General features: G+C 39.8%; 1 protein-coding gene across 1 annotated transcript; it reads right to left on the bottom strand.

Moving 5' to 3' along the window:
- Positions 1–870: 870 nt before the first annotated feature.
- On the bottom strand, positions 871–17,266 carry ptcd3 (pentatricopeptide repeat domain 3). The gene is made up of 24 exons (XM_077022733.1): positions 17,138–17,266; positions 16,854–16,903; positions 16,708–16,747; positions 16,570–16,615; positions 16,407–16,475; positions 13,045–13,149; positions 12,848–12,971; positions 12,573–12,682; positions 8,935–9,005; positions 8,713–8,800; positions 8,565–8,625; positions 8,377–8,459; positions 8,132–8,276; positions 7,911–7,961; positions 3,975–4,049; positions 3,788–3,816; positions 3,588–3,694; positions 3,395–3,473; positions 3,227–3,317; positions 2,808–2,893; positions 1,500–1,648; positions 1,345–1,386; positions 1,089–1,244; positions 871–975 (listed from the first exon to the last, which is right to left on the bottom strand). Exons 1-24 carry the CDS (start codon positions 17,221–17,223, stop codon positions 936–938), a joined length of 1,983 nt encoding a protein of 660 aa, XP_076878848.1. The 5' UTR covers positions 17,224–17,266; the 3' UTR covers positions 871–935.
- Positions 17,267–17,447: the final 181 nt, after the last annotated feature.

Below are 17,447 nucleotides of genomic sequence, written 5' to 3'. Positions count from 1 at the left end.
AAATTAAATTTCAACATTTATGTCAACCAAGATTTGCGTCATAGCCTGTGACACGTTTCTATTAGCAGGGTGAGAAAGCTCAGCTTGGCCAAAGCCACAAATGTAGCGAAATTGAAAGCCTCCCAACACCCGAGAAACTTGTCTATGCTCTTCCTGACAATTATAGGAACATGAAGACGTATGCATTTTGGGCGTTATCCATCTTTGGATCAACATACCTGTGCGAACAGATATTTTCAAACATGAACTACATCAAATCAAAATATCGCACCCGCCTCACAGATGAGTTTGCAGTGCTGCGTCAAGATAAGTTACATCTTACATGCCTGATAAGAAGCTGACCAGTGATGTCCGAAAACAGAAGTCACATTAAACGGGTTGCGGTTTTATTTTTTATAAACTGAGCCTGTGTTTTATTGCACTTTGTTTAGTGCCCAAATAAGGGGTATGTTATGCACGTTCCATTTTGTTGTTTTTCCGAATTGTAAAAATAAAAATGACATCAAAAATCGGATTTATTTATTCGGATTTATTTATTGAATTTCTTTAATTTCATCAAATCAATGAAACAATTCATTAATATTGTAATGAAGTTAAACTTGAGGCAGCTCTCACTGGATCATCAGCGCTGGATGGATCACGGCGGTGTCATTTGATTGACTTGCGGGTCATCTCGCCTTCTGATTTTCAGACATTACGTAGAAAAGCTACCTCCCTCCTGCCTTAAGTCCAGTTTGTTTGTCAGTTTATGTTGTCAACTTGTTTGGTCGTGCCGAACACATTAATGGGGGGGAAGATTAAGCAGAAAAGGGATTTCCCTATAGTAATTAACAGTTCCTGTATAGTAATAAACACAATAGTAATAACCTGTACAGCTCAAATAATTTTATTAGCATTTTTAGCAATTCATTAGCACTAAACATTTGCCTTTTAAATCAGTCCAACATGGAAAGTTCCAGTTGTGATAAGGTGTTCCTGGGGGAGCAGAACAAAATAGATTAATTATTTCATACTGTACATACAAAGTACCTGGACTAATTAACTGGTCTGTAGTTTCTATTAAAATGCCACTACCCCCACTGACTTACTTCTGCTCTTCATTTAGCTCAAATTCCTGCTGTACTCTCTCCAAGAGGTATGGGGTGACAGGCAGGCAGAAGCTCACTGAAATCTGAACTAGCTCCACAGCCTGTTGAGGGTTGCCAACATGTATACAGTCCAGGAACTGATTCAGGAGGTAGTCACTAAAATAGGAAAGCCAATAAGAGCATCTAGCAACAATCCCAAGATCAATAGGTATTTATGAATAATGCAAAGCAATTTGGAATTAACGGAGACACTTACGGTGGAACTCTGTTGGTGACTTTGAAGAGTTTCAACATTTCCCTAAATGAGTTAAGAACATTATCAGAAAACGTCAGTCTTACATCATGCCATTTGTTATACCCATTTCTCTTTTGTAGGAGTTTTATTTGAGCTTTACTCGCTGCAGATCTCACCAGGCCTGCTGTGTCCTCTCAGCTGCCAGCAGAATCAAGGTGATGCTGGTAATGGAGCTAGCAGACCACGTCAGCTGCTGCCGGCCACAGTCGGTCTGCTTGTACCGTGCCTTTACATCTAGGGCACATTCTGCAAATGACTGCTGGACCTGCATAGTGCAAAAGATTATGATAACACTCCCTACTCCAGTGATGCCTCGTTTTAGAGAACTATAATCTCTTGTGAAAGCAAGTCACTGTACCTAGTTTAAGATAAATTTAAAAACTATTAAAAATTTTTTTTAAAGGTTTTACCATAGACCTATATGCTTTTTAAAATGCTTGTTTAAGTTTCTTGCATTGTATAACTTACAAAATGTGTTAACTAATTATGTTATCAATAACTGGTTAATAATTATATTATTAATACATTAAGGTTACGAAATTCTCTAATGCAGGCTGCCGTGAGAATACTATCAACAAATACTATGAATTTGCATTCTTCTTTAGCGATACTAAAATATTACTGGCCATGAGTACCTCCCAGTGAAATTAAGTTAGACCGCACAGAAATAACTTGTGTGATGGCCGGTTCAGACTACACCAATTTAGCCCGATTTTGTCGGAGACGACAAATTGCCTGCGTCGGATCCGAATTTCAGTGTCGCGAGCGACAAAGGTCCGTGTAGTATGACATAGTCCACGAGCAGTAATTTGACGTGAGCGACGCCGTCGGACTGTCCGACTAAAAGACTAGCATGTTAGAATTTTTTGTATTTTATCGCCTAGTTTGACATGCTCCACGATGTGCTCCCTGACGCTGACCAATGGGAAGACAGTGTTCTGTGGCGCACAAATGTAAACATGGCGAAGAGAAAGTGGGCCGCTGCTCCTGGAGTTCGCTGGAACAGCGTATCAGAAGATTTGGTTCAAGGTTTTGACAAGGTTTGTTGAGCTGTGGCAACAATTTCCTCTTTTTTTGTGCTTTTCTGAGCACAAAAGCGCTACCACCACGCAAAGCGCTTCTGTAGCCATTATTGTCAGCTTCTATGCTCCGCCCCCGCGCGATGATCTACGAACTCACGCCGGGACGAGGACGATGTTTGGTCGGTGACTAACGTGTAGTGTTGCCAGTTCCTCGAGTACGACATGAAACGAATATAACTGCTAATCTAACAGTGAACATCGCGAGGGACAAAAAAGTCATGTAGTCTGCGCTTGGCATAATGCTGATTTAAACTCTAAACGTGCGGCACTTAAGACTTGATTACTAGCTTCAAAACCATTTGATTTGTAGATTATATTCTTTAGATCCTAATGAGGTTTTACCTCTGGCTTTTGTTTCTCTCTAGCCATGAGGGACAGCATTTCCTCCACAAGCTCTGGCTTGTTTTCATGGCCCATCTGTTTTATATCTGAGGAACAGGAAAGCACATGACAAACAAAATGTCTCTCTCTCCACTGAAAATATTCATTCAGCAGGCACTTTGCAAGTGTTAAACACGTGTTTAACAGTGGATTCTAACCAGCTGTGCAAAAAGCAAAACTTCTAATGATACACAAGCTTTCTCCTAACAAAAGACTTTTCAAGGATTCAAGGAGGTTTATTGTCATTCGCATCACATTTGCATGGGGTGGAACGAAATTTTTTTTTACTCAAGGTCCTGGTAATAGAAATATACATAATTATCTAAAACAATTTAGTAAAGAGCATTTACTAAATTTTGAACCTTTGAATTACCACCCACCTTTCCAAATCTGAGGAATGAGGTCTAATCGGCTGTCCATATCAAGTGCCTGCAACAGATCTCTAAATCCCTGAGAATTAGGGTAGTATAGCTGCAACCAAAAACAAAAGTCAAGTGAGTAAGCGTTTGCAGCCCGGTAATACCAGCCTTTACTCTGACTCTACTCACTGAGGGAACGAGCTTTCTGTACCAGTTCAGCACCACATCAACGTGTTCCATTATACACAGCAGACTGAAAAATCGTCCACTGCAACAATGAGATAATGTTTAATGACTACACATGGGGCCAAATATTGTCTTTATGGACTTTAGGCTACTAAGCAGTTTCTTACTGATTGCTATTCAGAGGTTTCACACTCACTAATAGATACTCTGGTAGTAGGAGTCCCCGAGCAGTTTCCAGTTTTCCCCTACGTCAAGTAGACTTTGCAGTCTGTAAGCCTGCTCAATGTCTTTGGTGTCCAGGCACTGCACAGACAGAGTCAATAGATATCAGTTCTGCACAAAGAACATGCACCAAGAAATGAGGTCTTACAGACGTGGAATAACAAGTGCTCTTACGATTTTCATGGCATTTGTGAAGAAACTGACTGCAAATAAAAAAAAAGTGCATTTTAAAAATATTGTTTCATTAGTAACAAATTAACACCAGGTCAAAGGTCAAAATCCTCAGACTGCAGTCTCATCCGCATGAAGGCTTGTGCCTCATCAACTGTAGTAATAGTGAATGCACTGGCTTCATTTATACCATCATCTGGGTCCTGGGCAGTGAAGCTCTTTCCTGACATCTCAGTCATCACATCCTGAATAATCTCTGTGTGGCCTTGATCCAAGAAGGGTGCACAACAAGAACATATAACCAGACTCAGACAACCTGAACTAAGGGACACATTTATTATATATCAGACCCATAATGATCACTTAGGCCATGGGTTAAAGCAAGAAATTTTCATTTGACTGAAAAATTTTCCTGGCAAAAGACAATGCCAGCAACTACTGAAAATGTGGTGTAGTTGGGACACAGCCTCTTTTGCCTAATTAAACACATTTATAAAGTATATTTATCTAAACAGCCTGTGTAAGGAGAGAAGAGATAATCTATGAAGCGACAAAATGCAACACCTGAACAATAAATATACATAAATGTTTATTTAATGGGAGTTATCTGGGGGTCCTCTTCCAGAAAATTATTTAAAGATCAAGTCAAATTTAGTGAATCCTGGTGAGTTTTAAAAGGTATGAAGCTCTCTTGTTTTTATCAGATTCACTATCGCATAAACACAAGCAGTAAGATTACCCGCTTTAAGTAGGTATGTTACAAAAAATTAAATGTCCAAAAATGGCAAATTAAATCACACCACTGGATAGAGATTTTAAATACAAACAGAACAAAACCATCCATGTTAAGCCTGGTTTAAGCCTTGAAAGTATAAACCAGGCTTAAGCCTATGTGTCTATGTATACACATTTGTGGGTAACATCTATTTTGGGTATTTTTTATCGCTTCATGTAGTACCTGGTGTATCTGAAACTTAATTTCAGATAGAAATTCCTCAAATGCGTCCATTCTACTAGCGCGGCTCGCGCAAATTTACAAAATTCGAGAGGTGCACGACCTCAGAAATCCACTGCGCGCGAGGCGCTCGCGCACGGGCGAAGCCACAGCGATGACGTCATTTTCGCCGCGCGGACCCTCGCGCCGCGTCAAGTATCCACGATTTTCCTGAACTTTAACCTTTCCCATGATTCGTAGCTGAATCCGGTTGTTGGTTTCCGGTTGTAGTGTTTACATTATGAGCGAGTCAGAAAGTGGACGTTCGTTGCTGCTTTATTAAAAATACACGGCCAATAATACTAGGTGGCTGCACAGTACGAGCGTTAAAAGAAGTTGTGGTGACTGTGTTTTACCAGTGCCCCACCCCTCAACGCTCTCAGAGTGGGTTGATAACATGAAGCTGTGGCCTGAAGTTAGCGATATTGATATAGTCAATTACTTCGTCTTTCCCGAAGGCGTAGATGGCGAAGAGCTACGGAATTATAAAAGCACAGAGGCACACAACTACCTTTATAGCAACAAAATAGGAAAGGTATTGTATAAAAAACATGGTGATTTCATTTTTTTAAAGCTGAGGTAGAGCCAAGTGAGACCGTGAGCCGAGGTAAACATCAGGCGTGGGTAATGCTGAGGGAGAGTGGAGTAGTGGAGACAGTGGGTTACTCGTGCATTGCAGAACGTATGTTGTGAAACATTGAAAAACAATAAATTATATGTATAATATCTCGTTTGTTTGTAGTTTTACTTTTACTATAACTATTTGTAGATCCGTTTGGCTCATGCGAACTATTCGTCTCTTCTTTTGGGGTGGTCTATCGTAACCCAAATACAGCTCCGGGTCAGGATGCAGCTCTGTAGGCTTCTTTTCAACAAAGTGAAACGAGCAAACATATATCCTCTTCGGATGGTATTTCAGTTTTAAAACTGCAAGCCACGCTAGGCTCCTTCCCTTCGGTATGGAATGCAAAGCAAAACGTAGTTACTTGGATATCCCCGCATGATCATGATTGAGCCGCGGACATTTTTCTCCGGTCGCGCTGTCTAATGCCAGGTTCACACTACACGACTTTTCAGTCGTCAGGTTTTTGTGCCGTTCGCACTACATGACTGGTTGTGCTGTAATCGCGAGTCTTTCAGTTGTTGTGGCTTTCACACTACATGACTGATCGGCGACGCGGGCTCACAAAGACTCTCAGTCGCTGACCGGGCTAGATATTAAACATGCTAGATATCTGCCGGTCGTCTGCGATGAGTCGGCGAGCGTCTTTCAGCAGTTCACACTACAGGACTGAGCGAGCGACGAGTGATCGCCGATTTGCTTCCGACCACAGTTTCTGTCGGCGATCTACAAAAAACAGTCAGCGACTGAAAAACCAGCCTAAGATCGTGTAGTGTGAACCGGGCATAAGCGAGGTCAGTGATCGCAAGCGCGCTGTAAATAAATCGCTGTTTTAATCGGTTTGTAGGAGGTTCTTCCCAGAGTTTTGGTAATATGACATAATTGAATGTCCACTTTCTCTCATCCCGTTAGAAGAACTCGCATTTCGTGCTCCTGTTTCTTTTTGAGCCTGCTTGAATTTTAACTTCGCATTTGGACCATTCAAAAACATTGTGGGACTGTTCAAAAGATATTAATAGATACGTGGACCGTTACATTATATTCTTGTTTGTTTCCTGACGTTTCATCCCAGTCTGTACAGTTTAAGGTAGTTTTTAAGGGTCCCAAGACAACGTGTTGGTCCGATGAACCATGATCACGGCGGGCACTAGCCACATGGTAAAACTAGCGCACATTTCTTGATCACAAGATGTAGGTTAATTGCATTAAAAAATACAGACGATTTAAATTTGAATATCTTTGGACTGGCTTGATCAAATTTGACAATTAAGGCATATTTTTTGTTATATTGTGCTGCATCTAATAAAATTATTTTAAATGTGATTAAGTAATGTTGAAAAAAATATCCAAGTTACTACAAAAGGAGCCGGATGCGGACAGTGTTTACGAAGCTGCTGGTGTTCAAAGCATATACTTTCCAACAACAACTTCAATTTTTTGAGTTGTTATGGCACCCGACAAGGGAACATGTCGAGCCTGAGCTCATACTTGAAGCACGTAATCGGTATCAAAGCCAGTTTTATTCGTCTCACTAGCAATGTTTTGGTTAGCGATGCTGAAACGCTAGCGAGACCGGAACTAAGAAACCGGGGAACGGAAATAGTGAGACGTCATGGCAACCCCCATTGGGATTCCAGGAAAAAGGTGGAAAGTATAGGCGCGAGCGGCGCGAGGGTCCGCGCTTCAGCGCAATGAACAAAGTCATGTTTGTTGGGGTCATACACCTTAACAAGGTGGAATTAAAGCACTTGTACGTCACTTTCAAGGTCCATTTCAACACGTTTTCAACGTTAAATTTATTTAAGTTAAATATTTCTACATATATTTGAAATCATTCGCTTTTTATCACATTATTTAATGGTTGTTTATTTTCAAAACGCCCAATCTTAACGTCTTCACGTTGTCTCATGTTTCGTCCTGGAATTACAAGAAAACTGTTCAATCAGACAGATTGTTGTGAAACGAAGTAGTTACAATTTCAAGCATTTTCAAGTACTTTAGCCTAAATTCCAGCACTTTTCAAACCTGAAACACAAAGCAACATTAATTTTTGTCAGGTAAATGTTCATTCCTGTTTTTGAGGGGTTTTTCTTTATACTACCACATATCGTTTCAGACAACACTGTAAAAAGATTGTGACGCGGCAAGTAGCCTCTGCCGTTCGCGCATGTTTAGCGCGAGGTGTACGGAGTCGCGCGCTAGGGTCAGGCAGGAGGGAGGTCACTTTTCTACGTAATGTCCGAAAATCAGAAGGCGGAATGACCGCAAGTCAATCAAATTACACCGCCGTCATCCATCCAGCGCTGCTGAGCGCCAGTGAGAGGATCATATTTCGGCCACAAAACAGATAGCACGCGCGTGTGTGTTGTTTATTATGATTTGATGGATTTTTTCCCCAAAAAAATCAAATGACGGAAATCCGTCGTAGTGACGGAGAACTTTAACCCATGACTTAGGCTCTCATTTATATTAACGTACATGTGTGTAAAGGTAAATGAAGCAGTGTTCACCTGCTTTGTGGAAGATTCCAAGGATGTGAGCATAAGACGCCAAACTGGGGACTGAATTTGAAAGTTACACACTTAAATTACAAAAAGGGAGACCAACACAAAACATCACTGCAGTAATATACAGATAAGATATTTACAGAGGTTAGTGCAAAAATACAACACTGTACATAAGTGATCATATGTTAAGACATGTACAGGTGTGAGGAGGGCTATGAACAGACCAATGCCAAGGGCCTTCATCTCATTGAGGACCGGGACAGCCTGCACTCTGGCCAGGGCTCCACAGCGCCGCAGGGCTTTCAGGACACTGTTGAATGTGAGCACATTGGGCTTGACCTTCTGTGCAGCCATTTGCTTTAGCAAGTTCTACAGACAAAAATATCCGACACAAAAAGCATGAACCCCAGTAGGATGTCAACACATCCAATCTCACTTCCAGGATTAAAATGATCTTTACAAAACTTACAATAATAAGATCCCATTTCTCACTGTATTTCTCCTTCTGTTCTGGGGCAGCACTGATGAGAGCATTAAAGGTGTGCACATCAGCTGAAGGACAGAAACACAAATGTTGAATAAGTAATAATACCATCTTGCATGGTTAATTTTGCCTGAATAACAATAAGCCAGCAGGGGAGAAAAATCAAAGCCTACCAGTCAGTCGATTGTTCAGCATGTCATTGAACGTGTTGAATGCCTTGAAGAAAGAGCCATGCTGAGGATGCATAAAATTGAGCATATTTAAGTTTGAGAAAGACACCAATAAAAACCCCACCACTAAAATGTTGGTTGTGACTCCGACCTTCACCATGCCTCGGATTAATGCACCATATGATCGACTACTTGGTTGTGTCATCATGTTAAAGATCCTTTCTGCATTATTGTTCTCCCTGTTGGTTGTAGAAGGGAAGACATTTAATTCATCACAAACATTTACCACAAATGAATATTGACCAAAGTACGAATTTAGTTTTAAATGCATCTGGTCAAGTCATATACTGGCTACCAACCTTTGAGAACTTACCGCCATGCAATCTTTAGTAAATCAGAAGCTCTTTGTGGTCTCCCCTTTATCTTCTTCATCTCATCTTGGTCCTACCCCAATCCATGACAAAGGACACTTAACAAAAAATACTGTTAACCTACTCACATACATCAAAATATCACATTTATATCAAAGCTTGCAAAGTTATGAACATACATTTAAAAGGTCTGTGGTGACAAGCAGTTTTAGATTAAAGTTAATTGGTTTTCTTTAGAAAGAAAAGATCATAGGTGATTGGCCGGACAATGTGTGATTCAAAAAACCCTACAGAATATACAAACAGCAGGACACAGTTTCCCTTGTCTGTATCAGGGTTACCAAAGCTTCACCCCGGGGGGAGGCAAACTCCTGGTGGCCGTGATTTTACCCATGGGGCCTGGCCCAGCTCAGCTCGAAAGGAGCCTCAGCTGGTATGTGAAGCTGAGAGATACCAACTAGATATAATTGGGCTCACCTCAACGTGCTGGGTGGACTCTGGAATAAATCCTTTCAAGAGAGGCTGGACTTTATTCCATTCTGGAGTTGCCCATGGTGAAAGGCGGAGGACAGGTGTGAATGAATGTTCAACTTATATAGCGCCTTTCAAGATACCCAAGGTCGCTTTACAATTTTAACACAGGTACAACTCTTACACGACCAATCACACACAGCGTTCTCTCTACCGGGATCCACAGCCCCCTGGGGTACTGAATAGGGTGCAGGAAGGGGAGAGAGGACAGACTCCCTGGTTTGCTGCCCGTGTGTTGTGGTTTTCCCTGGTAGACGAGAAGGTTACTTCCCTGCACCAGAACGGGCTCAGACTGTGCTTATGCACCATGCTGACTTAAATAAACAGCCTTTTTGGAGTCCTTGGAGGGGATACTGGAAAGAGCCCCTTCTGGCTCTACTGTTGTACTGGGGGACTTCAATGCTCATGTGGGTAACAGTAGAAGCTGGAAGGTGTGATTGGGAGGAAAACTGTTCTGATCCCGAGTGATTTCTGTGCTTTTCAAGTTTGTACTTTATCATGGTGTTATAGACAAAGATGCCCATAAGTGCACGTGGCACCAGGACACCTTAAGCCAGGGGTGCACAACATACAGCCTCCGTTGCGGCACGCCTTGTCTGATGCTGACTGATAAATAATTTGGCCCATCTTCTGGCTTCGTGCCTGAATTTGAATGACGAACAAACAGTGTAGTTTTTTGGGCTTCTTTTTAGTTGGGCTACCGTGGGAGTTACAAGTCAACACTAAGAATCAATCGCGATATAATACTTAAATTACACTCGCCACCCCCCAACAGTTTACACTGATCAAACCCTGCAGACATATGCTTTGGGCTAGTTTAGGCTTCTGAAGGGCAGGTTTTACACTTCAAGCAGCTTTACCTTTATTTGTGGCCCGACTCCTCTGCCTTAAGCCATGTGAGCACTGTAGTGAAAGAGGAGCCGAGCTGTCCACTCATCACCCAGTGGAGAGTTGGATCAGATGGCGGGTGACGAGATATATATATATATATATATATATATGAACTATATTCTGACTCCCACCGGTGGTCATTAGCTCTGGGTAGTAACTGAAAGAATGAGATCGTGAATACAAGCGGCTGAAATGAGTTTCCTGTGCAAGGAGTCCAGGCTCTCCCTTAAGAGATAAGGTGAGGATTTCAGCCATCTGACAAGAACCACTGCTCCTCCATGTAGACAGGAGCCAGTTCAGGTGACTCCCTAGTGAGGTGTCTGGCATGTCAAACTGGGAGGAGACTCTAGGAAGACCCAGAACACACTGAAAAAATCTTTTGGCTGTCCTAGGAATGCCTTGCAGGGTTCCTACACCTTGGTTAACATCAAATTCAAGGACCTTTCAATGACTTTCCAGGACCAACTTCCTCAAATTCAAGGACTGCACCTGCCAGCATTTACCTACTCTTACCCCTATATGTTATCAAAAAACGATGTTAATACAAGGCAAATTCAAAAGACTGAATGTCATTTCAAGCCATGCATCCTGAAATGTTCTGCATGACATTAAGCACTGATTAAACGAAAACTTAATTCACACTCAACATGACTGGCAGTTTAGCAGTGGACCTGTGAGAAGGAGACATTCACGTAAAGCGGCTACACATGTTAACTACATACAGGAAACACTAGCTTTCAGTGCTGAACAAACAAACACATACGTTAACTACATACAGGAAACACTAGCTTTCAGTGCTGAACAAACAAACACATACGTTAACTACATACAGGAAACACTAGCTTTCAGTGCTGAACAAACACATACGTTAACTACATACAGGAAACACTAGCTTTCAGTGCTGAACAAACAAACACATACGTTAACTACATACAGGAAACACTAGCTTTCAGTGCTGAACAAACAAACACATACGTTAACTACATACAGGAAACACTAGCTTTTGGTGCTGAACAAAAATTTCTCTACAGGAGAATGACCAAACTTTTGCAAAGTAAAAGTCAGCATAGGCCCTGTAGAATCAATATAATTTTAAATGAACTTGTGCTGGCAAAATAATGACACGTTGACAGTAGACAAATAATAATAACAATAATACACATGTGCATATACACATACAGTACATATATAAAACAGAGGAGCAAAGCCATATAATGATTAGAACTATAGATTTATAGGGAAATCTGGTGTGAGATGATTCTAGCATTTTACAAGTTTTTTTTATCTACTTAATGAAGAGTTATATGAATTTAATTCATTCATAAAGAGAAAAGAAGGCTTTTAATCACTACACTTACTGTAGTGAATGTGGTATTTTGCTAAAAGTACGACTACATTTATGGCATCAAAGAAATCCGAACTTAAGTTTTCCGCATAAAGTAAAATGGTATCAAACGAAAGAATGTTAAGTTTGAGATTAATCGAGTTTCTAATGTCCATGCAAAAACTTTGTGAATATTGACATGAAAAAACAAATGGTCCTGGAATTCATCTTCTGACTTACAAAAGGTACATGACGCCACATAATGTTTAAATCTTCTTTCAAGAAACATGGCTACAGGATATATCTTATTTATTATTTTGAAATGAGTCTCTTTTACTATAGAAGATATGGGCCATTTGACAAGCTATTGCGGTTTTATAATTTGTATTAGGATGTTTCTTGAAAGAATCTCTATTACATCTTTTGTCTCATACCATCAGTGATAATCTTGTTACTACACTTGAAGTCAACTAAGTTAGTCATTCACTTTTAACATGGGCATCGAAAGAGTCAACTCTGAATATAAAATGACATTTTTGATTAATTGAATTAATGCTAAAGGAATCACTTTGCAGACATTCTTAAAATCTTTATAACAACTATCATATCAGATCATATTTTTCAACAAAGGATGAGAAACTTAAAACATGACAATCTTTTTCATAGCAATCTTTTGTAAATATTGACTTCCTACCAACTGTGCCCTATTATTCCTTGACTGCGGTCTTCATCCATGTGAAATTTCAACCCCCCCCCCCCAAAAAAAATATTCAAGGACCTTCAAGGACGGCCGTCTTTTCAGATTCACAAACTTTCAAATTTTCAAGGACTAGACTTACTCCATTTCCTAATAAGGATTTCTGGTTTCAAACTACCGCCACACATTTGTCTTACCATGTCAACGGCTCTCTGTTCTGGCACGTCATCTTGAGCTGGTTCGTGGTCTCCATAGAGACAAATCAGATCCAGAAGGTCATTGGTTATATCCAGTGACACAGAAGTTCCTATAGGAATTTTAATGTTCATTTACTGATAAATTCAGTAGATCTGGGTCAATCTGTTGAAATGCTGGGGTTTTGATTAAAAACAATAAACTTGACTGTCTATTCAGCAGCCACAGGCAATATGACTAGAAATAAAAAGTATACATTTGTGAAAGCTATACTCACCTATCTGCATCAGCTGATCGAACATGTCTACTGATGCCTTCACCCTCCTAAGCTGAATGCACTCGGCCAGAGCTGCCTCCGATACCTCAGCTATTTGAGACTCCAGAGTCTCTGGCATTAAACACTGTCAAAAGTAATTAGCCTCAGACACCTAAAAAGTATAATAGTTAAATACAGCAATTACTGGAGACACTTACCGGAATATGAGGGTCTGCAAAGTCCTTCTGGAAGTACCTGGGGAAAGTATTGATGAAATACTTGGCAGCATTTCTGCCTGACTCTTGGGACAAGGAATACAGTTTCTGTGGAAGAAACATGATGCTGGATTAATCCTGGCTACAGCATCTTGAAAACTTTAAACAGGAAAAATTATTCATTAGACTAAACTGTCCTAAACTATGTGTTTGTTCAACAAACATGTGACTTTAAAACCTCAAGTATGAAATGGTATTCTGTGATTCAGTACCAACTACATATTGGCTACAACCTTTTTAAATTAATGTTTTACTCATTACATATGTTGATTTTACAAACCAAACAAAAATGTATAATATAGCCACAAGCAGCGATTGGCAGGTTCACACACAAATAGGCACTTTGGCCTCAATAAGCAAAAACAAGCCCAAAATGTCTTACACCTACAAGTGAAAAGAAGCTGTTTCTGTGGAAACATGCATGAATAAATCAATGTGCAAAAAAGATTCAACTGAAGCACTAAAGGCCCAATAGGATCAAAATAAATGTATTGACAAAATGATTTAGATCATAAAACTAAATCACATGCTGAGATCAGCTTTGTGTGTTTGTGTGGTCTTTCATGTAAGCACTACACATGTTATAGACCTAATTGATCTGAATCATACAAGACCCATTACTCGTCTGTATTCTTTATAACATGATTGCAGCATGAGTTTATGATTTCTTAGGGTTTTGGACACTGTAGCGCCCCCCACAGGCCAATTTGAACCAAACTTGGCATACCACACAAGGACCTCAGTCTATATAAGGCTTTCAAATTGGGAGTTGATCACTTACATGGTTTATGAGTTATAGCAATATAGGTCATATATGGCATGGCCACAATGATGATCAGAAAATGGACCAAACTGAAAATAAAAAATTCAACATTTTATCCATAATTATTTACCTACAGAGTCTACAGGTTAGGCCCATACCAACTTTGCCATCATTGGATCAAATTCCTAGGACTAGTTCGAAAAGAGCTATTTTCAAAAACGCATTTTTAAAAGGCCTTATAGTTTGAAATATTTCCAAACTGCACGGCGTGACACATAGTCAGAGTCCTGAGATGTGCATAGTGGTCAGGTTATGTCGATTGGCCACTGAGAAGTCTGTCAAATGGCCAAAACCAATTAATTGGCTTATGGCGGCCATGTTGTTTGAGTGATGACATCATCGTTGTGAGCCTTGATACCACTTGAGCCCCTGATGCTGCCTGTAAAGTTTTGGCTTAATGTGACCAATGGTTGATGAGAAACAGTTTTTTGATGTTGTAACACTTTAGCTTTCCCAATTCAGTACACCCAAAAATCCTTTCACATGCAACAGTATCCAACATTTGTTCCCTCCAAATTTGTTCCTCCTCAAGCGGACACCTTTGATGATCTGGGGTGGGTTTCCCGAAACGTTCGTAACTCTAAGTACTTCGTAACCTCGTACTTACGAATATTCTTAAATTTACGAGTGTTTCCCTAAACTCTTCATAACTTACGTCGTTCTTATAGTCGTTCGTAAGTTAAGAATCTCCGGACCCATTCGTAACTCACTAAGTACTTCTTAACTCGAAGCTCTCGTGCAGTTCTACTTCAAAAATGATAGAGGCGCTAATTTCACTCGCGCGGGTTTTAATCACGGCATTACTACATTTGCGTTTATGTGTATAATTAGCCTAGTAGCCTATTTTCTTTTGAAGTGTTTACATCGCATATACCACAATGTGTCAACAGAAATCAAATGTACTATGAATTATTTATTATTAGTTTATATCTTCCCAATATTTAATTAAGTCTCTCCGTTCGTCATCGTGCAGTCAACAGCGTTTCAGACTCAAAATTAATGTATTCTTTGCAAATAAATGGATACAAGTTGGCCTATTAAGCTTGTTTTAACTTAACCAATAAAATGGATTGATTAATCGGTAGCACATATAAGTAACTTGGATTAAGGCTAGCAACTGTGCTTGTGTGATGAACATAGCAGCTCTTCAGAGTACTGGCTTTGAATAGAAGACATAATTTAAGAAGACGACGTAATCCACGAAGCCATGTAGTTCGCCTGAATACAGAATTTTGCCCTTAGCTCCACGACGCAGTTACTGACCACCCTCCGATTTTATGCCACAGACTGTTCTGCAGACTGTTGGTGATGCCCACGGACTAAGCAAAGCTGACATAAATGTGTGCATGCTGTTACTAAAGCATTGCTTCGCCATGCAAAAAAAAAAAAAAAAAAAAAAAATTTATATATATATATATATATATATATATATATATATATATATATATATATATATATATATATATATATATATATATATATACACACACACACACATACATACACACTAATATACTAGCTGACAGTGGGTATCCACTCTGAAGCTTGTATCAAATCCCCTGGTGTCCCTTCAGTAGCTGTGGGGCCCAGTATCCCCAGTGCCTTCTCCTCCTCAACAGTGAAGGCACTTGTGGACATTTGACCTCCACCAGTCTTAGCCCTCTCCTTTCCGAGTCCTGCCCCCTTATTTTTGACTTGACTACAGTTTTTTTTTTGTTTTTTTTCTGAATTTGATGAACTTCCTCGAGCTATTGAAAACAGTAGGCTATACTTTTGTTTTTGGCTCAGTTCACTCGACAGAAAGTTTCATTTTCTCTGCTTGTTTGCCATGGTTTTGAATAACGTGTGAAAGGTTAATTGTGTGCCCTATTTATAGCCTTGATAAAAGCCTACGATCGGTCAGAATTGCAAAGGTAATAATATGTTCTACTCATTTTTTCCTTATACTTGAAATGTCAACACTTAGTTGTTAGTTTTTATGATTGTCATTTTGCCAATGATGCTTTTGCGGCGTAATTATGAAAAATTTATGTAAATCGGTGGTTCGGTTTTCGACTAGCGGAGTTTTTCCAGGGCAGCTGCAGAGGCGGAGTCAACTAAGAACTACTTAGAACTCGTTCGTAAATTTGGAGACTACGAAGGCTTTTGGGAAACACTCGTAAATTTGGCGTTCTTAAAGTTACGTCGTTCTTAAAGTTGTTCGTAACTTTCTAAGATCGTTCGTTATCGGGAAACCCACCCCTGCACAGTTGCCATTTTAACCATTCATCCCTATACTTCAGACATTCCTCTACAAAAGGGAAAAATGTGGTACATCCCCATAATGCATGTATGTACCTTGTTCCCAACCTCATAAATTCTACCCATTTTATTACATTTTGCATCACAATATTCATGTAATAAGTATATTACCTTCCATGTATATGCCAACCTCACCTCTACATAAAACATACTCCAATTCTTGATCAAACAAAACACTCACATATTCTCCAGTTGTTCTTGGTGTGAGGTAAGAGTCATCCTGAAACATATAATGTGCTGCGGTAGGGTCCTGAAAAATTACACAAAAAGGTTTATTAGTTTATGTAATAATGAAGAAATGCACACTCAATTTACCAGTTAGCTAAAGGCCTGTATTAACATACCCTGTTTACAGTGGACAACAGAGCCTGCAACACGGCATCGTCACTCCTGTTTCAGAAAATACGTGAACAACGATTGGACAAATCGTGTCGTTTGTAAGACTTTGTTAAAAGTAACGAGGGGCTTAAATAATATCCTACCATGTTTTCTTTTTTGGAATGATACTTTCCTCTTCTGAGCCTGTAAAGAATTGCAGAGATTAAGAGCTCACTAGGACAACCTACAGTGAATCTACGGAAAATTAACAAATCATGCTGCTACCACGCAGGAGAGGATTTGAGATTACCTGATTCTGCCGACGAAGGTTGTTTGCTGGCAGAGCAAAGTCCACAATATCTATTTATATAGCAATGATCACAAAATGTTATAAACCACACAGCTGGACCCCAGAGTCAAATTATTTTCTAGATATTTAGTTCGCTATTTGTCTAATATGAACATGAATCTCTTTGGCTTGACCTGTCGTACAAATTCCATCATGCCTTCTTCGCTTGAGTATAATTGGAAACAATATTAGGATACAACTTTACCAAAAATGTTAAGTACACTTATGACCTTTCATAGCCTCACCTCAGACACCATGCTTCCTTTAAACCACCGCTGAATAAACGGGCTGTTGTATAAAGCTGACGACCCACGCGTGAACACGACGCCATTTTGACCCAAACCGAAGCGCCGTCTACGTAATCAGACTGTGCCATGTAAGCGTTCGTGCAGGGGGAGAATGTAATCTTCTGCAAAATTCTGGAAAATTTCACGATATCGCAATAATCTGAATATCCAAAAATGTATGTATTAATGTAAAGTAAACTTTTATCTCATGTAACAATGTTTAGCTTATTTGATAAATTCTTTTTTTGTTTAAGTTATTTCTTTTTGT

The sequence above is a fragment of the Brachyhypopomus gauderio genome, chromosome 11 (genome assembly GCF_052324685.1).
Source record: "Brachyhypopomus gauderio isolate BG-103 chromosome 11, BGAUD_0.2, whole genome shotgun sequence".
Taxonomy (NCBI): Eukaryota; Metazoa; Chordata; class Actinopteri; order Gymnotiformes; family Hypopomidae; genus Brachyhypopomus; species Brachyhypopomus gauderio.
This window is presented reverse-complemented; position numbering and strand designations above follow the sequence as displayed.